Source organism: Lepidochelys kempii, chromosome 6 (assembly GCF_965140285.1).
Source record: "Lepidochelys kempii isolate rLepKem1 chromosome 6, rLepKem1.hap1, whole genome shotgun sequence".
Taxonomy (NCBI): domain Eukaryota; kingdom Metazoa; phylum Chordata; order Testudines; family Cheloniidae; genus Lepidochelys; species Lepidochelys kempii.
This window is the reverse complement of record NC_136385.1, coordinates 130,733,905-130,758,877: the sequence shown is the minus strand read 5'-3', so window position 1 is coordinate 130,758,877 and position 24,973 is coordinate 130,733,905. Positions and strand designations below refer to the sequence as shown.

Below are 24,973 nucleotides of genomic sequence, written 5' to 3'. Positions count from 1 at the left end.
AAAAAAACCTTTTGTAGTGAAAAAAACTTTTTTCTCCTGCTGATAATAGCCCACCTTAATTAATTGGTCTTGTTACAGTTGGTATGACAACACCCATTGTTTCATGTTCTCTGTGTGTATATATATCTTCCTACTGTATTTTCCACTGAATGCATCCGATGAAGTGAGCTATAGCCCACAAAAGCTTATGCCCAAATACATTTGTTAGTCTCTAAGGTGCCACAAGTACTCCTCGGTTTTTTTTGCTGACACAGACTAACACAGCTGCCCCTCTGAAACCTGTTTCAGTCTTGTGCCTTTTTCACGGCAACATCCTTTTCTTTGGCCTTGACAAATGCAGCCTTGCCCCACTTATATCCATTCAGAATGTTTCTGCAAAGATCTTTTCCCTAACCCACCACTTTGGCCACATCACCCTTCTCTTTGCATGCCTTCACTGACTCCTCCTTCTTTATTACCTCATACATAAGCTACTTTTCTTCATTTTCAAGGCCTTTCATGGCCTATCCCCACTCACTCTAACATCACACATACACTATCAAGATGTCAACTCCCATTTCTGATTAGCCCATGGTTCTGGCCTCCATCACCAGCTTGTTAAATTTCCCAACGAGCACCTTTGTGCTGTCTCCCATGCTGCCCCAATAAACATCCGCTGATCAAATGCATTTTGTCCTTCAAACACCTCCTTAAAGCTCTCCTTTGCTGTGATGCCTATAAAAAACTTGACAACAATTAGGCAGCTAAGACCACTGCCTGTCATGATAACCAGTATTGCCACATTCTTTTGTTGTACTGCCCTGACTGTATCAGTTGTCTCTTGTTTTATAATTAGATTGTAAGCTCGTTGGGCAGGGACCAACTTTTTCATAAAGAATCCTGGTTCATGGGTAGGACTTCTAGGCACTATGTTAATACCTATAAATAATAAGAAGAATGGGATAATATGAACAAAGGAATAACGTTTCAAAACAGCCAAAGACTAAGTTTTCCAAACTTGGGGACTGATTTTCAAAGGAGCTGAGCACCCAACCGACACCCAGTGTGCTGAGCTCATTTGAAAATCCTAGGCTCTCTCAGAAAGTTGGCAAGAGGGTTCCTTTCAAAGTGGGCCATTGAAACATCAACAAAAACAAAATAAAAAAACAAACAAACCATGACAATAAATATGAAAGATTCAGAATTCCTAAAACATAACTGAACAATGAAATCGGAGCATACCTTCTTATGAATGCTATTACCAAACTGTTTGTTACTTCTTTGTAGGCACTGAACTTTGGAGTTAAGGAAATACTATGACAGTGGCCAATGCCAGGTGCCCCAGAGGGAATGAACAGAACAGGGAATCATGAAGTGATCCATCCCCTGTTGCTCATTCTCAGCTTCTGGCAAACAGAGGCTAGGGATGCCATCCTTGCCCATCCTGGCTAATAGTCATTGATGGACCTATCCTCCATGAATTTACCTAGTTCTTTTTTGAACCCTCCAAAGTCATGTCATTGTACTCCATCAAAACCCTTCTTAAAGCTCTCCTGTGAAGTGATGCCTACTAAAAACTTGAGATCAAGTTAGGAAGCTAGTGTGCTGTGATCACTGCCTGTCTTATTGACCAATATCGTCTCCCAGTTTCCTTGTGCTCCCCCATCTGTCTGTAGCCATCCGTTGTCTCTTGCATATTTAGATTGTGAGCTCCTTGCAGTAGGGCTGTCATTTTGGTCTATGTTTGTTTGTACAGGCCCTAGCGCAAATGGGTACTGGGTCTACGATTAGGCCTCCTAGGCACAACTAGAATACAAACAACAACACCATTAATGGCAGAGTAACAGAAAGCGTCCATTCAAGATCCATTCTTTCAATTACTGTAGTTGATACAATTTGGTATCTGCTGATACATTACCAGACAAAGCAACTGTCTTTCCCGTAATGCTCAAGAGATAAATTCATTCATGCAAGCTAGATACTAGAAGTGCTAATAGAGAACTGTGCATCATACCCGCTGCTTAAATGTATGTTTTGCACTGTAATGTGCTGAGCAGGTTTCAATTTACTCTTGCATGTTTGTACTGTATAATGAAAAACTAACCAAGGCAATGTGAGCCGGCAGCAATTACTTGTATTGACATAATATGCCAGCTTCCGCCTGGGACATATATAGGGGGGCAGCATGTGTGGCATCTGTAATGGTGTGAATTGCATAAGTGTCAACAGCAGTAAAAGCAAGTGCCTAGAAGGGGAAAGCACAGAGAAAATCTCAACAGTGTGGAGATGTTTGCATTTGCAATACAATGGACCCCAAAGGTACTAAATGCAATTCAATATGCTTTAACTTAATTCCACAAGGTTTGCCCAGGACATTGCAGGGTACCGTCATATCTGCCACATGCCACGTGTAGCGTAACGAGGACAGAAATTAGCTCAGTGACCTGAGTTCCCTGTTGGTGTCAAAGGATATAGTTCCATTGACTTCAATGGAGTTTTGTCTATTTACACCAGAAGAGAATTTAGCCCATTATCTTCAGCGGGAGCCAAAGGTCCATTTAGGCACCTTACTGAACGAGAACTTCAATAGCTAGGACCTTATTCCAGCAGCAGCCCCATTAAAGTAAATAGGACTGGTGAGCTAAGATGCTCCTAGACCAGAATTAGAGCATCAGCATGTGCTGGGTTAAGGTTTCAGGTAAACCTTTAACTTTGGGATTTCTTGATTTCTGAGTGATTCACTGAGCAACCTTCATGTTATGAACATTGTTCTATCTGTTGTTGCCAATTGAATGATTTTCACACAAATACAGTCCCCTGCCCAATTCATATGAAGAATTTGAAGCTGTAATATTTCTAACATTTCAATTAAAAGAATCATTCACAACTACATTGGCCATTGCAGATAATGTTTACAATGACAGGGCTCCGCTTGCTACATTTGGAATTCAAGCCCCATCTCCTGTGGAATGAGCCTAACAGTTATCAATAATATTACAAAACAAAAACTGTAAAACAGCACCGTTGCTTCTCCAACTCAATTTACCAAACCCCACAGAATCAATAAGAAGCATGCCTTCGCATGCTCTGCTCACTTTATTTGCCAAACTCTCTCTCTCTCTCTGTTATTTCACAAGAACCGATGTAACAAGATGAATTTAAGAAAGGCCTTATCTAGCCTCACAAAAGCAAATCCATGCCATGAACAACCCTTTAAGACGGCACATGTCCCTCTGCTGGAGGCTGTTTGAAATTTTTCATAAAGAGAACAATGTTAAAAGCATTCAATATATATTTGAATTAGCCCTCTCTATATCTTCTCTTTCCCCCCCTTACAAATGAAATACTACAGCCGTGAGCACTTGTTTCTGGGTGGCTGCAAAACAGAAATATTTGCATTTTTAATCTCTAGTTTTTATACATGCTCTGTGACAGAGAGAATGAAAATGCCTTGATCTTAACTGTTTTTTTCCCTGCACCAGGCTGAGTAGCGTGGAAGATGGCAAAAGGTCCCCCTCTCACATAATTTACACAGCATTTGTTTCCAGCAACTTGGGTTTTGTCTGTGTCCAAGTGAATACATTTCACAAAACTCACTTTCGTTTAAATTATAATATGCTGGTAAATATATCATTATTTTCATGTTCACTCTCCATTCAGAAGAATGATGCACCTTACTATCTGTTGTGTGGGTGCTCTTGGTTGTGTGGGTGCTCTTGCACAAGATGGTGGCTCCCTGCACCCTTTTTGATTTCACTGATCCATCACGAAACCAAATGAAGCATCCTTCTTAACTTCTTATCACAGTTTGCTGTATCTGACGCACCTTCCTCTCCAACTTCTCTTCAATCTGCCCTTGAAAAGGCTGGTTAATGTAATTCTTCTGGGTCATGTTCTTCCACACCTAACTTCTCTCCCTGTGTCTGAATCAGTTTTGTCTTCTACCCCATGGCATGGTGTATGATACTAGTATCTTGGCATAGAGATACGGAGCGATTTCTGGGATGACGCTCCCTGATAGTCAGACCAGGTGGGTCCTATTCTGGGACCTGGCACAGGTTTTTCCAACCCTAGATGTAATTTAGAGCAGCCTCAGAGATGCTTTAAATTAAACTTTGGTTCTGATGGCTCCCTAGGGGCCGGAGAAGCAGCAATTATCCATAGTGCATATGCTGCAGCATGGTCCTGATCCACTCCTTATGCCAGGGCTGGAAACAGAGCTCACATATAGACCTTAATTCTACCACATGCTGCCCAAGGAGGCTCCTTCCACAGGTGGTATTTTCAGGGGGATGTTTCCAACCACTCTAAGGCCTACTTATCCCCTCACAGTGGCCTAACGTAGCATAACTGAGAGTCAGGCCCCATGTCTCATAAGAACGGCCACACTGGTCAGACCAAAGCTCCATCCAGCCCAGTATCCTGTTTTCCTACAATGGCCAATGACAGGTGCCCCAGAGGGAATGAACAGAGCAGGTAATCAAATGATTCATCTCTTGTCACCCACCATTCCCAACTCTTTTCCCTCTGTGTTCTCATTGTCCCTGTTATGCTGGAAACAGGTCAGGAGACACTGGATGTGGTTTAATTAGGGCGCAGTTCTATTAGTAAATGTCTGGGAGTACCTGGCCAATAAAAGTGTACAGTGCAGGTCATTCCATAATCATTTCAATGTACAGCGTGTGGGCTTCTGTCAGCCCTCCCCATCACCCATCCTGGTCCCCAGCCAACGCACTGCTGGGACTTCACCTTCCCTCCCTTGAAAGAGGGTTAAGCAATGGGCTATACAGGAGGAGGAGGGGGGGGTTGGCTCCCTGTCATACCTATCATGGGAGCCCTGAGCCCCCTGTTTCCACTCCTTTAAAGAATACCTCCTTTAAATCCCTTTCCAATCCATTTTATCTGATCACTGTGTCCCTTCTCTACGGAGTACCTGCACTGGACACCCACCCCACATTTACATAATGAGTTGCAACATCATAACCTAGCTCCTGTTTTATGTTCGCCCAACTAAGTGATCCCCGAACCCACTTCACCTTGGCCAATCTGGCAGTGAGGGAAAAATCCCTTTCCCATTCCCCTGAGAAAGAAGCAACTAGCGCAATGCCCACAGCGCATCCTGATGAAACCTTGTGTTTCACCACTTCCGTGAGTAAGAGAGTGGGCGCTGCTCCACCAGGTCCCGGTAAATGAGGGCTTGTCCTGCACTAGCCTGGACCTATACAGTCCCCCCTTTCTTCTTGGGGGGAATGAGTCAGCGGCCCCATGCTGACCTGGGCTGCCACTGCCGTTGAAAATCACTCCCTGGAACTCTAGGACGTAAAGGGGCACACACCATTTCCAGTGATCCAGACAACAGCCCCCAGCGCTTAATGTGCGGCGAGATCATTCACTGTCGTTTTGGAGTTTTCAACTTCTGCTGCGCTGCCAGCAAACATCACCAGCAAACTTGTGAGTGCCTGAGCCAGTCAGACCAGAGACTGCAGGAAAGGGAAAACCACCCAAACATACCCCTTTAACTCTGCAGCATTACTACACTCTGATTGGCTGAGACACCACAACTTCCTTCCTGTGCTCTATAATCAAAGAACAATTTTACAGTGCCACAATTTCTTTTTCATGAGGAAAAAGTTCGCTCGCAATCTTTAACCATCAGGGTTCTTTTATATTTAACAATTGAACTGTTACATGTATTTCATGCACAAGCTTCCACAATGGTCCGCCAAATGCACAAAATGCTGAGGAGAAAGCAAACATTTTATGAAAATTGCATTAAGACATCAAGATTACGTTTCATCTTGCTTCAGACTCTTTAAAATCACATCGAAGAACCCAGCAGGTATAAACATGCCATAGACTGTATATTCTGAACATTTTGTCTGAACTTTTCCCAGAATAAAACAGCAATGCTTCAATTTTGTACAGCAAGCAGGAAAACTTTTTTAAGTCTCTGGTTTCAGCACTATTAATGTAACAAGCATTTTGTTAATGAGATAAATGTGGCACTCTTAATCTAATCTCACACACAGACACCCACCTTCCTGCTTAGCCAATAATCTACCACTAATGCTTCACAACACTTCAGGAAATTTAAAAAAAACCCACACACTAAAAACTGCCACTTTCTCAAACAGAGCCATACAGAAGTCTTTTAATTTTAGAGCAATATACTCAATATTGGCTGACTGATGAAAGGATGGTCTTGTGCTTCATAAAATGGCCTGGAACTCAGGATATCTGGATTCCACTTTGGGCTTTTGCAGGATTTGCCAGTACCATGGGAAAACCTCCGTCCCTGTGGGCCTTCCACCTCTAGCTCTATGTTTCTGGTGCCTTCCTTGTGCGTTATCTTGTCTCTGGGCCACCTCCCAGGAGTATCCTCCACCCTGCCAATGCATTCTTCTCTTTCCTCCTTTTTATAAGTGCCTCCCTCTTCTCTTTTAATCAAAGAGGGTGTTTGAGGACCCTGCTGCATAGGCCATTTGTGGCAAGCCAAATAAAAAGAAACAAACAAAAATAATAAAAAAAGCCCCAACAAATGCTAGTAACCTGCATATAATAAACAATAGCTACAAGAACACAAGAGACGTTTCCTTGGCTTGGATGCTTTGGGACACTTGTATGTGGCAGGTCATATAAAGAAGGTGGGTACTGGGCACTTGTCAGTTCCCCATTTGGGTTCTTTATCTAAGTCTTATCAAAACAGCCAGACGAGCCAAGTGTTCCAAAATAAATAAGACACATGTAAACAAACCTACCTGCCCTGCACTTTCCAGGAGTGACCAGGGGCACTGATTCCTACTTCTGAGAGACAGAGCTTGGCTGGAAGCATCAGGGACCAACCTAATACCTCACCACGTCTGAGGGAAGTTCCAGATCCTCCTATTCATGAAAGACCAGCCTCAGGGGCTAAAATCAAAGTCTGCACCATGATGTCCTGACTGCTTCCCTGAGACCACTTCCCTCATCAGTAATAGCATTGTCTGTCCCATGAAATCCTGGTACCGGCAGATATTGGTTCCCGTTACAATCCTTAAAGGGCTGGTATGCTCTATTACAAAGTGAGAGGAGAATCAGCCCAGCTGGATCCAGAAAGGCTTAAAACATAAGAATGGCCATACTGGGTCAGACCATTGGTCCATCTAGCCCAGCATCCTGTCTTCCGACAGTGGCCGATGCCAGGTACCCCAGAGGGAATTCACAGAACAGTGCAAATATTGAGTGATCCATCCCCTGTCATCCACTCCCAGCTTCTGGCAGGTAGAGGCTTAGGGACACCCAGAGCATGGGGTTGCATCCCTGGCCATCTTGGCTAATAGCCATTGATAGACCTGTCCTTCATAGAGGTGTCTAATTCTGTTTTAACCAAGTTTTAGCTTTGGCCTTCACAACATCCTCTGGCAACCAGTTCCAACGTGGATTATATGTTGTATGAATAAGTACATCGTTTTGTCCTGCTGCCTATTCCTTTCCATTGGGTGACCCCCTGGTTCTTGTGTTATGTGAAGGGGTAAATAACACTTCCTTGGTCACTGTCTCCCCCAGCCCATTCATGATTTTACAGACTTCTATCATATCCCTGCTTAGTCGTCTCTCTTCCAAGCTAGACAGTCCCAGACTTTTTAATCTCTCGAATGGAAGCTGTTCCACGCCCCTAATCATTTTGCTGCCCTTCTCTGTACCTTTTCCATTTCTAATATAACTTTCTGAGATGGGGCAACCAGAAATGCACGCAGTATTCAAGATATGGGAGGACCCTGCATTTACACAGTGGCACAATGATATTTACTGACTTATTTTCTATCCCTTTCCTAATGGTTCCCAACATTATGTTACCTTTTTTGACTCCCGCTGTGCATTGTGTGGATGTTTTCAGAGAACTCTCCACAATAACGCCAAGATCTCTTTATGACCAAGACAGCTAATTTTGACCCCATCATTTTGTACGTATAGTTGGGATTATGCTTTCCAATGTGCCTTCTTTGGATTTATCAACCCTGAATTTCATCTGCTATTTCCTTGCTCAGTCACACAATTTTCTGAGATCCCTTTTTAACTCATCACAGTCTGCTTTGCTCTTGACTATCTTGAGTAATTTTTGTATCATCTGCACATTCTGCCACTTAACTCTTTACCCATTTTTCAAGATCATTTATAAATATGTTGAACAGCATTGGGCCCACTACAGATCCCTTGGAGATACCACTATTTACCTGTCTCCATTCTGAAAACTGACCATTTATTTCTATTCTTTGTTTTCTGTCTTTTAACTACAAAAAGAACGGGAGTACTTGTGGCACTTGTGAGGATACTTAACATGGGGAAATAGAGTCAATATGTGTGATTTTGCTTATAGACAGCCCCCCAACCTGAAGCAAATACTCTCAAGCAACCACACATCACACAACAAAATGCTAACCCAGGAACCTATCCTTGCAACAAAGCCCGATGCCAACTGTGTCCACATATCTATTCAGGGGACACCATCATAGGGCCTAATCACATGCCACACCATCAGGGGCTTTTGTGGCACTTTACAGACTAACCAATTTATTTGAGCATAAGCTTTCGTGAGCTACAGCTCACTTCATCGGATGCATACTGTGGAAAATACAGAAGTGTTTTTATACATGAAAAAATCGGTGTTTATCACTTCAAAAGGTTTTCTCTCCCCCCACCCCACTCTCCTGCTGGTAATAGCTTATCTAAAGTGATCACTCTCCTTACAATGTGTATGATAATCAAGGTGGGCCATTTCCAGCACAAATCCAGGTTTTCTCCCCCCCGCCCCAACAAAACCTTTTGTAGTGATAAACACCCATTTTTTCATGATTTGTGTGCATAAAAACAAACATCTTCTGTATTTTCCACAGTATGCATCCAATGAAGTGAGCTGTAGCTCACGAAAGCTCATGCTCAAATAAATTGGTTAGTCTCTAAGGTGCCACAAGTCCTCCTTTTCTTTTTGAGAATACAGACTAACACGGCTGTTACTCTGAAACCTGTCATCAGGGGCTCGTTCACCTGCACATCTACCAATGTGATATATGCCATGATGTGCCAGCAATGTCTCTCTGTCATGTACATTGGCCAGACCGGACAGTCTCTACGCAAAAGAATAAATGAACACAAATCTGACATCAGGAACCATAACATTCAAAAACCGGTAGGAGAACTCTTCAATCTCTCTGGCCAATCAGTGTAAGATTTAAGGATGGCAATTTTGCAACAGAAAAGCTTAAAAAACAGACTCCAACGAGAAACTGCTGAGCTTGAATTAATATGCAAACTAGAAACCATTAACTTGGGTTTGAATAGAGACTGGGCATGGCTGGTCATTACATATATTGAATCTATTTCCCCATTTTAAGTATCCTCACACCTTCTTGTCAACTGTCTAAATGGTCTATCTTGATTATCGCTACAAAAGTTTTTTCTCCTGCTGATAATAGCTCATCTTAATTAATTAGCCTCTTACAGTTGGTATGGCTAGTTCCACCTTTTCATGTTCTCTGTATGTATACATGTATCTTCTTACTATATGTTCCATTCTATGCATCCGATGAAGTGGGCTATAGCTCACAAAAGCTTATGCTCAAATAAATGTGTTAGTCTCTAAGGTGCCACAAGTACTCATGTTCTTTTTGTGGATATAGACTAACATGGCTGCTTCTCTGAAACCTGTCTTTAACCAGTTACTGATCCATAAGAGGGACTTTCCTCTTATCCTATGACTGCTTGCTTAGCTTCAGAGCCTTTGGTGAAGGATCTTGTCAAAGGCTTTCTGAAACTCTAAGTACACTATATCCACTGGCTCACCCTTGTCCACATGATTGTTGATCTCCTCAAAGTATTCTAATAGATTGGTGAGGCATGATTTCCCTTTAGAAAAGCTATGTTGACCCTTGCCCAACAAATCATCTTCATTTTTATGTCTGAGAATTCTGTTCTTTACTATAGTTTCAACCAATTTGCCCGGTAAATTAGGCTCACCAGCCTGTAACTGCCAAGATCACCTCTGCAGTTTTTTAAAAAAAATATTGGCATCACATAAGCTATTCCAGCCATCTGATACAGAAGCTGATTTAATCTTGTTGTTCTGCAATTTCACATTTGAGTTCCTTCAGAACGCTTGGGTGATACCATCTGGCCCTGGTGACTTATTACTGTTTAATTTATCAGTTGGTTCGAAAACCTCCTCTACTGACACCTCATTCTGAATGGCTCAAGTGTGGGAATCACCCTCACATCTTGCGCAATGAAGACCAATGCAAAGAATTCATTTAGCTTCTCTTCAATGGCCTCGTCTTGAGGGCTTCTTTAGCACCTTGATTGTTTACATTTCACTTCCACAATGTCTGTCAAAGGTGATAATTTACACACATGAAATATCTATTTGCAATTATTCACAACACAATCATATCATTTAAGGGAGAGAGTGTAAAACAGTTAGCAAAATCATGCTGACCGATGTTGTCTCATTGTTTGTTCGTACTCCCCTGTTGGTCTGTCTGTATACATCTGTTGTCTCATCTTATACTTAGATTGGAAGCTCTCTGTAGATCTCTCTATTTGCTCTATGTTTGTACCGTGATTAGCACAATGGAGTCCTGCTCCATGACTGGGGCTGGTACGTGCTCTGGTAACACACATAATGAATAATAATAATAAAAACATGCTAACGTGTGTGAAGGGAGGTCCAGGGGAATTCACACATTTATAGTCCCCTAGTAAAGAACTGGTGATTGGCTGAAGGGAGGGGTGTTGTTTACTCAGATGGCAAGTGACGGTTACTGCTGCAAACAGGAAAACTCCCGTGTTTGGAATTTTTTGTATTATTTATAGGTGAATTCAATCAACCTACAGCCACCAAACAAAACTGCTCCCTATGGTGAAAGAATCCTTTCCCTGTATTAGCATGACAGTGTCCGTTTCGAGCTACAGTATGAAAATTGGTTCCGTATCATCTCTGCCCAATCTGTTGGAAAAAACAGAACACATATTGCAAAGTAAAGTATCTGAACCCCAACATTTCAGAGAGAAAACTGCTGTTAGCAAACAGAACCAGAACTCTATCACCCCAGTTTCAGGAGAAATCATATTAAAAACACTTCTGAACGGCTCACTCAAAATTTAAATGTAGACCCAGGTAGATGAAAGAAAAATATTTTGAGTGCGTTGATGTAAAGTACTGTTACTGAAATTTGATTAAAGGATCTAATAATTTAAGACCCAATGAAAGGTAATTAAAATTAAATTAAAATGGAATGGGTAAGGGAGGCTAAAAATCCTCAAATAATTTGAAATATTGTCATGATTTCTTTTTTAGTTCACCACAGACTTTTTAATTTGATCATTCTCTGGGGCTTTGGGCCTGAGTGGCAAAGATATTTAGGTGTCTTATGATGCAGAGAGGTGCTCACTGAGATTGTCAAAAATGTCTAAGTGGGTTAGGCACTTAACTCCCATTGTTTTTCTGTAGGTGTTCGGTTCCTCACCTGCTGAGGCACTTTGGAAAATCTCAATAGGCACCTGTCTGCATCATTAGGCACCTAAATACCTTTTTCAATCTGGCCCAATAGCTAGCGCTACAGAATAAAAGAAAACAGAAACAAAACTAGCTGCAAAAGTGAAAGTGACCAGCCTCTTTCATTGGCTAATCAGAACCAACTTTGTGTAGCAGAAATATAAATACAAATATCACTAGCAATGAGAGACTGGCAAGGAACAGTTTCAAAACTTTATGGCAATGAACTGAATGCCAGTGAATTGCTCAATTAGCTGAATTCCCCCTGCATGGCTTTCAGCATGCATATATTATAACTGCCAAGGTAAGCAAACACCCCATTATTAACATTCCAACCTTTGAAAAAGACTCTTCCCTTTAGGAACGTTCTTTGATTTGCTTCCCAAGCCTACCCTGGAGGCCTTTTTATTTTAACCACCAATCTGTGTAACACTTAACACGTCCTACAGCATTTCCTTTTGGTAGAAGAGTCAATTCACAAGTGTCAGCTGGAAGGTCTTAACATAAAGAATGAAAGGTAGTGGGTAATTTCTCAGGTATAAATTATATGTTTAAGATCACAGACACACTTACACAGAATAAAAGGAAAGACCTCTTCTTTCTTTGTTTTATTAGCAGGTCATAATTGTAGCCCAAGAAAGAGGCAATCAACCCGCTCCGCCTCTCAAGTTACGCCTGTTGAAGAATTTACCGATCAGGAGGCTGTCTGGGATGGATGATTGTTAGTATTATAGGGCACTCAAAGGTTCCAGTCAGGATTAGGGCCCTATTGTGCTATGTGCCAAACATACACGTAGACATGGTCATTGCCCCAAAGAGTCTAATTTGGATACATCACCAACTGCTGTGGAAGCCAAAGGAGTCTCTTCTTCTTGAGCATCAGAAAAGGACACAATCCCTCCTGAAGCAATGTGTTAAGGGAAGGCCTTCCCACTGTGGCGTTTGTTTGATTCTAAAATGTAAGCATCTCCTGCTGTTCCCTGGGCATCTCTAGATCTAGGTGTTTGAGGACACAGAAATCCCTATTTGAAGTTCAACTAAAGATGGGAAAAAAATAGCTTCCAAAAGAGGGCTGTGTTAGGAATTCCCCAAAGTGTAAAAGTTCCTCACTGGAGGCTGATGTTCTTTAGATCTGACCCATTAATCCAAACCAATTACTAGTAATAGTACTTAGCTCTTAGGTAGCACTTTTCAGCAGCAGATCTCAAAGTGCTCTGCAAAGGAGATCAATACCACTATCTCCACTTTACAGAGGGGGAAGGGACATGCCCAAGGTCACCAAGCAGGCTACTGGCAGAGCTGAGACCTAGCCCCGCCCCCCAAGGTCTCCTTAGTCCCAGTCCAGTGCTCTGTTCGCTAAGCTACAGGAACTGAGAGCAGCTGTCCTGAAGCCAGTGGCATAGCTGGGGACTGAACCCATATATCCTGAGTCCCAGTCCAGTGCCTTAACCATAAGATTTCTGGATCAGACAGAGCAGGGACTATAGCCTGGGTCTCCCAATTCCCAGTCCAGTGCCCTAACCACCAGGCTATCAAGTGCGACAGTCATTGTCCCAAAACCATTCTGACCTATTCTAGGCCCGATGCAAATGAGCCATACGCTCACGACAGCACAAATATATTGGTTAATCGTTACAGGAAACATGCTCACATCATATGCACGCTTTAGCACATGAAAAATTCAGCCCAGTAAAAGGACTGTAAGACATTCATGGCTGAAGAAATACTTTTGCACTTTATAATTTTACAAAGGTTTCTCTTTAAGAATCATCCTCAATGACCCGTATTCCCTCAGCACACATCTGTTATCTTAGGCACAATGTCATCAAACCTTCTCGTTCCGAAACAATTAGTGGCAGTCCCTTGTAAGAAAGGCATGAACCACTGATACTCGTAAAACAATTTAATATCAAATATGACAGAGCCAGCACAATTGCTTGATTCAGTCCACCATGTACAAGGCTGTAAGGAAGACACAACCACAGCTTTTTATAGTTGCAAATTTGAGCGGTTATCTGAAGCTGTACACCAAGTCGCAACACCACTCACTCGTGGGGTCACCACACCAACTGAAATTTGGCCCGGCCCCTCCTCCATCATGCTTGCCTTCAAAAACCCATCAGGACCCACAGCGTCTCTTCTGTACGGCTGTCCTGCTTTGGAAGGCATACTGCATTTTACACCAAAACTAGCCCTTTAACCAACTATGACTGCAACCTTTTAACCAGAAATCTTAGAGCCTTACTCACGTAGGAGACTGGAGTGTAAGATTGAGCTCAGAGCACTTGCAGCTTGACTTGGTAGGTCTGGGGGCATCACAGGTATGATACATTCATTCAGAAGGGAAGACAGTCTGCCTCACCCTGTACGTCACCTCTCCGCCAGCAGTGGGTTAAAACTTGGACTGAGAAAGTATTAGTGGCTGAGGAAGAACCCATTCTACAAGGATGTTTTGGAATCAGGCACTTTTCCCTCTACAATGTGTAAAAGTATCATAGATCAAAATGTCCTCAACTCATATGATGATTAAGCTACAGTACATCTGTAGGGCTTAGCACATACAAATAGTCCAGAATCCAGAGAGGACCATAATAACCAGCAATAATATACTATAGTTTAGAATACATACTTCCAAGGTTTAGGTCAGGCGTACTGAGATCAGTGCAGAAGTACAAAAACATCCATCTGTTTGGCCACATGTTATGGGTGGGAGTAAGAGGAGGCATTGCCTGTTAATGACAGTTTAGCAGTGTACAGCTTTGTTCTGCTAGTTTAATTATTGCAGTCACCTTATTAGAAGATAGCTGATATTGCTTTGAAAATTCCCAAATGACAGACTAATTCTGACTGCTAACTTTCATATATTAACGTAATAGTTCTTCTGCAGATGGACTGGTGCTGTCCACCCTTCTCTACATCAATTGTGTTCTAAAATGTCCAAATCACAAGGGCTATATATTTACATGTGTTTAAGTAAGGTGTTCAAGAGCTCAAAGATCACAAGCTGCCTGTGTATGAAAGATATAACTCTCTCTATATTTTTCTATCTTTATAGGGAGACATAGCAAAAGATACATAGATATATGGCTAGATATAAAAAGTTGAATTTGGTTGCAAGTTTCTTTCAGGTAATCTTTCTAGTATCTCTTGAGCTGAACCTCCTCTAAACCCCCTGAGAAATACCTCTTTAATCTCTGTGTTGTCACACTGGAAATATGCAAATTATTTGCAAGGATTTGTAAGTGTTTCGGGACTGCCTTTGCAGAACAGCAGCAAATCTTCAAAGCAGGGTAAATACAAATTCTGAGCTTCACACAAGATAAGATGAAAACAAAGGGGAGGGCAGTTCTCACAGAGGGCAGAACAGCAAACAGGCACCTGTTGTAAGAAGCAAATTATAACCTCACCTGTCTAATCCCTAAACGATATGCAAGGATGCGGTCCACAGCATCCGGGTTCATTTGAGTCCACTGCAGACTGTAGGAGTAAACACGGGGTCTGTTCTGCCAGAGGGGACTGTAGGTGTCGTAGTAGAACTCAGGGGCATAGGCTTTGCCTGCAGAATACAGACATACAAAAACACGGAATGATAAAACAGTTCTCAAAATAATGCTTCCATTTTTCAACTGCAATTTTTATTCAGCTGCTACAGCACCATTTTGTGAAGGGCCCTTTTGCTACATGGCTTCAAAAAGCACATCTCAAGTCTATCTTTACATTTCTCACCACTTGAGAAAAAAATGGACTAAAATTGTTCATTTCTCCTTTATTATTAAAAGTAATTCTCAAGTGTCATTTTTGGTCCAGGAGAAAATTGGTCTGCTAAATAAAAAAATCTTCCACAAAGAGGTCTTGCACGGCTAAAGTGACTGACATTGGATATTCAGACTATTATGCCTCCAGATCAGGGGTGGGCAAACTTTTTGGCCTGAGGGCCACATCGGGGAATAGAAATTGTATGGCTGGCTATGAATGCTCACAGAATTGGGGTTGGGGTGAAGGAGGGGGTGCGGGCTCTGGGGTGGGGCTGGGGATGAGGAGTTTGGGGTGTAGGAGGGTGCTCCGTGCTGGGATCGAGGAGTTCGGAGAGGGATCAGAGTTGGGGCAGGGGTGCGGGAAGGGGTTCAGGTTACGGCTGGAGGTGCAGGCTCTGGGGTGGGGCTGCAGATGAGAGGTTTGGGGTGCAGGAGGATGCTCTGTGCTGGGATCGAGGGGTTTGGGGAATGGGAAGGGGATCAGGGCTGGGATAGGGGTTGGGGCATGGGGAGAGGCTCAGGGGTGCAAGCTCCAAGCGGCACTTACCTCAAGTGGCTCCTGGAAGCAGTATCATGTCCCTTCTCCAGCCCCTACGGGTGGAGTGGCCCCCAACCCTTGGAGCGGGGCCATGCTGTGGCTTCCAGGAGCCGTGTGGTAAGGCTCCCCGACCCGGGGCCCCAGCTGGAGTGCCGGAGCGGGCCTTAGCCGTGTGGTGCAGCCCCCTGACCCAACATCCCAGTGAGAGCTCACGGGCCAGCTTAAAACGGCCCGCAGGCCGTAGTTTGCCCACCCCTGCTCCAGATTCTCTGTCAGAGCAAACACATTAACTCCAGCTACCACACACAACACAATCCATTCCAAATGACATCATGTACCCCGATCTGGAAATACAATACCTCCATTCCATACTTCAGTCCTAGTCCCAGAAACGTATGGTTATAGCCACAGTACATTATTTAGATACATATGCAGATATTGCACAATAAACACAGAGTTGGACGTGGCATTTTGAAATGCACTGTGATATACCAACAGTTTACCATAGCGTATGAATTTTTGTTCCTTAAATCAGGAAAAGCCTAATATGATTTGCTGTCCATCTGATGAAATGATATCTGAGCTCTTATTAGGATGCAATCGACTTAGGGTATTTCTTGACTCAAACACAGAAATGCCATTAACATCTTTACATGCAACTTATTTTCTCAGTGAAGGAGGAGATGCTTTGCTTACAATTAGAACTGGTTGGAGAAATTTGGAGAGAACCATAATTCTGTTGGAATATACATGTCTGTTGAAACTGAAATGCTTTGAAAAATCAGATCTATTTTGCTCAAATGTCATTTCAGACGAACACCTGCCTCCCAAAAGTCTGACAAAGTCAAAATCCGACGTTTCAGCATTTTCATAATGAAAAATTTCAATTTCTCTTTTTGAAAAGGGTGTAGATTCTCCATCACTGGCAATTTTTTAAATCAAGATTCGATTTCTAAAAAAGATATGCCCTAGTTCAACCAAAAGTTATTTCAGGGAAGTTCGGTGGCCTGCATTGTACAGAAGGTCAGGCTACATGACCACAGTGGTCTCTGTGGGTCTTGGAATCTGCAAATTGATTTTTTGGTTTTGATTGTTCTGATTTTGTATTATAAAATAATACATTTAAAAAAGTCAAAATCAAAACAAAACAGTTTGATTTTTATAGAAGCACCTTTTTTGATTGACAAAAATTGACTGATTTTTTAATGTTCCTTTATGGAGAATTTGAAAATTTACAATTTTCATTCCAATTAGGAATGAAGTCAAATTTTGAAATCTCAAAATACTTCATAAAATGGAACCTCTATCCTCTGCACAGCTCTGCTTACGATGTCAGCATTAGTATAGTTCTCAGACAAACAGAAATTGGTTGTGTTGGAATGAGAATTGTGACTCTTAAAACAACATTTCATTTTTATCAAAAGAAACATTAAACAGCCAAAAAGTTCAGGTAAAATTTGAAAAATAAACCCCTTCAAGTTTAACAAAGTTTTTGTCCAGGAATTTCCTCAAGTATTTAAGAAACTTTACAAAATGTTCCGAGACAGATTGCTAAACCATATAGTCTATGAAAGATTGAATGCGTTTGCATGTCGTGAAATATTAGTGTAGTGTAAACAACTGCAACTCTCATTGTGTGGATTAAAATCTCCGCTGGAGCCTGTGCTCAGAGGATGTAAGGGACCTTCATGGGGTTAGGTACTCCAAAACAGTCCATGAGAATTATTAGTCTTGGTGACCTGGTGCTCTTAGAAACCCTGTTCTAGGCCAGACCTTTCCAGGCCTTGTTTCCTGCTTCTGTCATCCTGATCTCCCTTCTTCTGTGTCCAAACCCACCGACATGTCAATGTTTGCAGACTGCGGCTGTGCACATTATCACATTCATATCAGATCTCACAGAGATTATAATGTGTGTTTTCAAAACCCTCTTTAATATCACCTTTGTCTAATTACCCACAGACATTATGAAAATTAAATGAAGTTGTAATCTGGTAGAAGACCACAGGTGAAATCCTAGCCTTACTGAAGTCAATGCATGTTTTACCATTGATTTTAATGGGACGAAGACTTCACTCAACATGGGCAACATTTCAGGTAGATTGGCTTGATTTTGGCCCGCCTGGGGAAGGGGAGGATCAAGACCAAGTTCACAACTGAAAATGAGTCGCAACTTAAATTATACAGAGAGAACTTCTAGCACTAATCATGTGTACCACAGCTAGCAACCTGTCCAAGCTAGTCTGCGGCTCAAGTTAGCCTGAAGGATATAGCCAGGGTGGGTAGGTTTTAGACATCTTGGTCTCTGAACCCAGCATAACCAAATGGAGCTTGAGGGTCAGGCATTTTCAGAGTGTGTCACTGTTATAAACAATGGATTAAGTAGTACGAAGGACTGAAGGAACTACAATACTGTGAAGGTATAATGCACTGGCCAAGCATGTACGGACATGTCTCCCTCTAGTAGCTGTCCCCTGCAAAGATGGTATACACTTATGACTATAGCACAGCTGATGGCGCTCTCCTTTCACTCTAGTGTTAGGGGCTTGTGCTTTAGACACAGAGGGTCTTTGGCTTCATTACCACTCATAATCATAGTGCCCATCTATACAAATGGCCATCATTGCTACGGAGAGCCAGTAAGGTAGGGACAAGCGAAAAAGGGAGATGAAATGGGAGATGAAAAAATATAATGAGAAAAGACAAAATCCTTTGGCCCAAACTACACTACACAAAACACGTAACCCTGATATTTATTTCAGCAATAACGATGAAGGTCCATGGCATTTCCTGAGGATTAATGACCCCCTGATGTGAAAGTGAGAGCTAGGAACCTCAATCAGTTCCCAGGGAAAGTTCCTAGGCTGGGGACATTATTGCTATCTCAAGTAGTTGCTGGAGGAAAAGTTTAGAACTAACTGTATGAAAAAGTCCCATATCTTTGTAATGTTCCATTCGGTTGGTGCCATGTTATGCCAGGGACAGACAAATTTTTTTTGTTCAATATCTTCATAAATGATCTGGAGGATGGTGTAGATTGCACTCTCAGCAAATTTGCGGATGATACTAAACTGGGAGGAGTGGTAGATACGCTGGAGGGGAGGGATAGGATACAGAAGGACCTAGACAAATTGGAGGATTGGGCCAAAAGAAATCTGATGAGGTTCAATAAGGATAAGTGCAGGGTCCCGCACTTAGGATGAAAGAATCCAATGCACCGCTACAGACTAGGGACCGAATGGCTAGGCAGCAGTTCTGCGGACAAGGACCTAGGGGTGACAGTGGACGAGAAGCTGGATATGAGTCAGCAGTGTGCCCTTGTTGCCAAGAAGGCCAATGGCATTTTGGGATGTATAAGTAGGGGCATAGCGAGCAGATCGAGGGACGTGATCGTTCCTCTCTATTCGACATTGGTGAGGCCTCATCTGGAGTACTGTGTCCAGTTTTGGGCCCCACACTACAAGAAGGATGTGGATAAATTGGAGAGAGTCCAGCGAAGGGCAACAAAAATGATTAGGGGTCTAGAACACATGACTTATGAGGAGAGGCTGAGGGAGCTGGGATTGTTTAGCCTGCAGAAGAGAAGAATGAGGGGGGATTTGATAGCTGCTTTCAACTACCTGAAAGGGGGTTCCAAAGGGGATGGCTCTAGACTGTTCTCAATGGTAGCAGATGACAGAACGAGGAGTAATGGTCTCAAGTTGCAGTGGGGGAGGTTTAGATTGGATATTAGGAAAAACTTTTTCACTAAGAGGGTGGTGAAACACTGGAATGCGTTACCTAGGGAGGTGGTAGAATCTCCTTCCTTAGAGGTTTTTAAGGTCAGGCTTGACAAAGCCCTGGCTGGGATGATTTAACTGGGAATTGGTCCTGCTTCGAGCAGGGGGTTGGACTAGATGACCTTCTGGGGTCCCTTCCAACCCTGATATTCTATGATTCTATGATTCTAAATACATTGATGTTGCATATTGACCCTTTATTACTTGGGCTCATACTTATCTTTTAGAGGAAAAAGTCACATCGGAGTTTAAACACCTTTCCTGTGTCTACCTTTATTGAGTACAGTTTTGCTGAACACAGATAATAATCTTCCCCACTCGACTGCAGATGACCATAATGGCATCTCCAGGGGCCTACAAAATGGGTACATTATCAGACTCTCGTCACAGTGTGGGTACTTGTGGAACATAGTCACCTTTTCTAATATAACGAGGACTCGTGATTAGCTGTATACTTCAAATTCCATCCTAACGCACAAGCCTTCTTTTATTAATGAAAATTTAACACCACAACATTAAACATCTGATTTGTGAAATTTAGTAGCACCAGAAAGCTGGTTATTGTTTTGGAATTCACCAAATGTCTCTTTTTAAGACGGTTTTAAGAGGGTCTAAGCCCTCATTGAAATCATTGGCTTTGAGCTGGGACAGATGCATAATAAATGCAAATCTGCAGCAGTGCAATTGTGCTGCTTCCGGCAGACTGTGCTTGTCAACAAAGACCGTCCTTGGAACTATACAGAGAGTGGAGATAAATGATCCAATAACTGCAGCAATGACATTTGGTCAAATAAAGATTAAATGCCAGGATGCAGCAGTGTAAAGGAAGGAAAACAATCTAGTCTATGAAGAACTAGCTCACTGACCTGTTCTGAGGTGTTACACATAGTCACAGCCAGCCATTCCCTTGTGTTGAGGGGACTACTCAATCCATGCCCATATGGGCCACTGAGCCAGGAAGGGTCTGTAACCACTCATAAGTTGGAGACTCCTGGGAGGAGTAGTCCTGAATCTCCCCATTTCCCTCCTGGCAATGATCTGCTCCTTGCTGTGCTGGGTCTCCTGTTGTGATGATCTCAGAATGATCACAGAAGGTCGTGCGCCTCTCCTGCTTTACCTGGACACACTCTTACATGCGCTGCAGTCTGGAGTGCACAGCCCTAGGATATGTGGAATCCGCACTGCCAGTTGCTGGGCAACATGAGAGGGTGTTATGGATATCAATGCATAACTGTAAACTGCAGAGCTAACCCAGTTCCCATTCAACGCAGTGGGCATCTTTCCATTGACTTTAATGGGAAGAGTCCCAGCATGCCCCGGTGTCAGTAAGGACAATATCGTCCGATGTGTATGGGGGATACAATTCTCTCTCATTTATGAAGTCCCTAATTTCTCAATCCCTTTGAAAAATTAAAACACACATTCCTTATGGAGAGCTATGGACCAGGTCATAGAATCATAGAGTATCAGGGTTGGAAGGGACCTCAGGAGGTCATCTAGTCCAACCCCCTGCTCATCAGCTGCATTCTATAACGCCAATGCCGCTGAAGATTTGGCCCCACATACTTGCCAAGTTTTATAACTGAAACCACTTTAAGTTACCTAGGCATTTAAAAGAAATGACTAACTTGATTACGTATCGACGTGCAGAGGCAGGGAAGTGTTTTCGTATCAAACTGTAATAAAGCCAAAAAGGTTGAACATGAATTACAGTGACTAGCAGACTGGAGCCTTGTCCTTGGCTGGGGTTCCCAGGTCAAAATGTCATCACTACATGTTACAGCCCCTAGTGGAACTCTCCCCCAATCATAACTAAGTACTGCAATCTACCTGGTCTGCATGTTGATTGGTCAAAACCTGGGGATACTTCATAAAAAATCAGTGCTACCATTTTCCTTTGAGATTACATTTTTGTAATAAAAACAGATGTGCTTTTTGTAGCAGCAGATGCTTCTTGCATTTAGTGAACTGCCACCATAAATCGGAGAGCTTTTGGTTTTCTCTAAGCGATCCGGAAAACAACACATACAAATCACACGTCTGAATTGAGATCAAGTGTGAGAAATCTCACCCCAAAAGGTCTACGATTTGGAGGGTGAGGGAAAGTCATGTAGAGCACAGAATACAGGTTTTGCTCGTAAGAGTGATACCATATTGTGTCTGGTTCTTTCACTGATCTGTTCACTGCTCAGTGCACACCCAGAAAACACCACAATCTGAGCAAAGGACAGGCACTAGTGCAGTGTCTGCCAGGGTGCGCTGGGTAAGCTGGATTGAACATATGGACATGATGGATAAAGGGCTTAGGTGGAAGAGAAAAGTCCATCCCACAGAAAGTCAGATGAGGTGGGGATAGTATACTGGACTGGAAAGGGCTATTTGGGGGAACCAAGTGCTGAACTTTGCGGTTAAAATTTTAAACCTCCCCTGCCCGAAATCTCTGACCCCTTATCCCCTAAGAAGCCCATGTTGCCTCCCATATCTTCTGTTGCAGTTTGAAATGTGGGTCTGGCTCCTCAGACCATCAGCATCCTAGAAAATGAGACTTAACGGCAAGTCTTCATTGCAGCAGGGACCTGTGACTGTTGTAAAGCAAGCACATAATTGGGACAGAAATTAGGCTGTTTATATAAACCTCCTGTCACTCCACATGGGTCAACAGAGTCATTTCTAACAGAGCAGCACAAGTCAAATATGCTTAAATGAAATGCAGCAAAGCCTGGAAAGGATTTTCCTCTTTTCCGTATATGGGAGCCTCACGTAAGCTTATGCGTCTGGGCTGTGTTCAGAGTAATACAGAATGGAAATTCTAGGGTTAGATTCTAGCAGATTGTTTATATTTTTATTCATCTGCCTACTAATCAGCACTTATATTATCTAATCTTGGCCTCTACATGTTTACAGCCTTTGATCTGCACACAGAAGTCCCACTGAAGTCATAAGAGTTGCAACATGGGGATCATGACCAGCATGTGTCTCTTAGCAGTAATGTCATTAGAGCGCACATTCATTGTCTCTAGCAGTGATGTTACCTACAAACAACAACCCCAGGATAACCTTGTTAACAATACAGGTTTCTTTCCCATCAATAACGGCAGAAAAGCAAGGTGAATACTTACTTTTCAGATTCTTAAAATTGAGTAACTAAACTATTGTAAAAAGAAAAGGAGGACTTGTAGCGCCTTAGAGACTAACAAATTTATTTGAGCATAAGCTTTCATGAGCTACAAATAAATTTGTTAGTCTCTAAGGTGCCACAAGTCCTCCTCTTTTTTTTGTGGATACAGACTAACGCGGCTGCTACTCTGAAACCTAAACTATTGTAGTGTATGCTATTTATAGCTGGGAGACATTGCTGAAATGTTATTCCAGACAATGTTTAGATGGATCAGGACATACAGGTGAATGAAAGACAGACATGGACAGATTTAAGAAGCAGGATGAGACTTTATGAACTTAATAACTGGAAAGGGACTTGCTATCCATCCACCATCTCTCACATACCAGGAATTTAACTGGGTCCAGAGCAGGGTTACAGGGCTTCCAACATATAACCAATAACTCAGGGTAGATACTCATCATCTTAACTCCAGGATTCAGCTCACTTCTGAATTCTCTTCTGCCCCCACCCTCTGCAAAGGGGGTAGAGGATGCCAAGAAGGCTCTCAGTCTGTGATTATGTCATAGATTATAAAAACAGGAGCACTGTGATAATCTAATTTGATCTCCTGTGTAACAAAGGCTGTAGGGTTTCCCTGAATTAATTCCTGCTTGAACTAGAGCATAACCTTTTAGAAAAAAAACATCCAATCTTGATTTGAAAATTTCCAGCTATGCAGAATCCATCTCAACCACTGGGAAATTGTTCTAATGGTTCATTACCCTGCCTGTGAAAAGTTTGCACCTTATTATACAGTCTAAATTTGTCTAGCTTCAACTTCGAGCCACTGGATCTTGTTATACCTTTTGTATGCTACACTGAAGAGCCCTCTATTATTAAATTTCTATTCCGCTTGTAGGTACTTACAGACTGATTAGTCACCCTTAACCATCTATTTGTTAAGCTAAGTAAATTGATCTCCTTGAAGCTATCACTTTAAGGCAGTTTTCAAATCCTTTAATCATTCTCGTGGCTCTTCTCTGAACCCTCTCAAATCTATCAACATCCTTCTTGAATTGTGGACACCAAAACTCTACACAGTATTCCAGCAGTGGTTGGGCCAGTGCCAAATGCAGAAGTAAAATAATCTCTCTATTCCCACTGGATATTCCCCTGTTTATACATCCAGGGATTGCATTAGTCCTTTTGGCCACAGTGTCGCACTGGGAGCTCAGGTTCAGCTAATCCCATATGACTCTCAAGTCTTTTTCGGGGTCACTCGTTTTCAGGATAGAGTTCCTCATCCTGTAAGTAGAGCCTGCATTTATGACCTTACATGTGGCTGTACTGAAAGAAGCACTGTTTGCATGAGTCCAGTTTACCGAGTGTTCCAGATCGCCCTGTATCAGTGACATGTTATCTTCATTTTTTACCACGCCCCCAATTTTTATGTCATCCGTAAACTTTATCAGTAATAATGTTATGTTTTCATTTAGGTCATTGATGAAAATGTTAAATAGTGGAGGCCCGAGAGCCAGTCTCTGCAGGACCCAATAGAAACAAACCCACTCGAAGGTTCCCATTTACGGTAACATTCTGAGATCTGTCCAACAGTTTTTAATCCATGTAGAATCATAGAAGGGGGTTGGAAACTCAGGGAAGTCATCTAGTCCAACCCCCTGCTCAAAGCAGGACCAATCCTAATATATACCAGGTTGATTTTGTTTTCTTCCAGTTTCTTATTCAGAATGTTGTGTGGTGCTAAGTCAAACACCATACAGAGATCTATACTACATCAACACTGTTACCTTTATCAACTTAATTTATAATCTTTTCAGAAAAGGGTAATTAGTTTGACAAGATCTATTTTCATAAACACATGTTCATTGGCATTAATTATATTATTCTAATTTTTTCTTTCTTACTTGAATCCCATTCAAGCCATTCCTTTATTTTGTCCATGATCTATGTCAGATTGACAAGCCTACAATTACCTGGATCATTCTGTTTACCCTTTCAAATATTAGCTTTCATTCAGTTCTTTGGAACCTCCCCAGTGCTCCAAGACTTCTGAAAAAAAATCAGATCTCCCTTCCCCTTCTCCTTGGAGGCAAAAGATCCTCCAGCCATATTGTGGGTTTCATTCTCCTCTGGGATCTGGCCCTTTTTTTCTTTAGCTGCATGAACATCAGCCACTAGTCGAGACAAGTAAAGCATTCTTCTATTATCTCCTAGCATTAACATTTCTGTACTTACTCCTTTTAACCTAAACCTGAACACCACAATGTTGTGAGGAGG

The 24,973-nt window shown here is 42.3% G+C and overlaps 1 protein-coding gene across 6 annotated transcripts in view; it reads right to left on the bottom strand.

The window, feature by feature from the left end:
- Window positions 1-24,973, bottom strand: part of MDGA2 (MAM domain containing glycosylphosphatidylinositol anchor 2) — a 663,883-nt gene that overhangs the window by 80,578 nt on the left and 558,332 nt on the right. For all 6 annotated transcript variants that reach the window (XM_073350237.2, XM_073350233.2, XM_073350236.2 and 3 more), the window contains one exon: window positions 14,914-15,062. In XM_073350237.2, coding sequence (XP_073206338.1) covers window positions 14,914-15,062 — 149 coding nt within the window. The remainder of the gene's footprint in view (window positions 1-14,913; window positions 15,063-24,973) is intronic.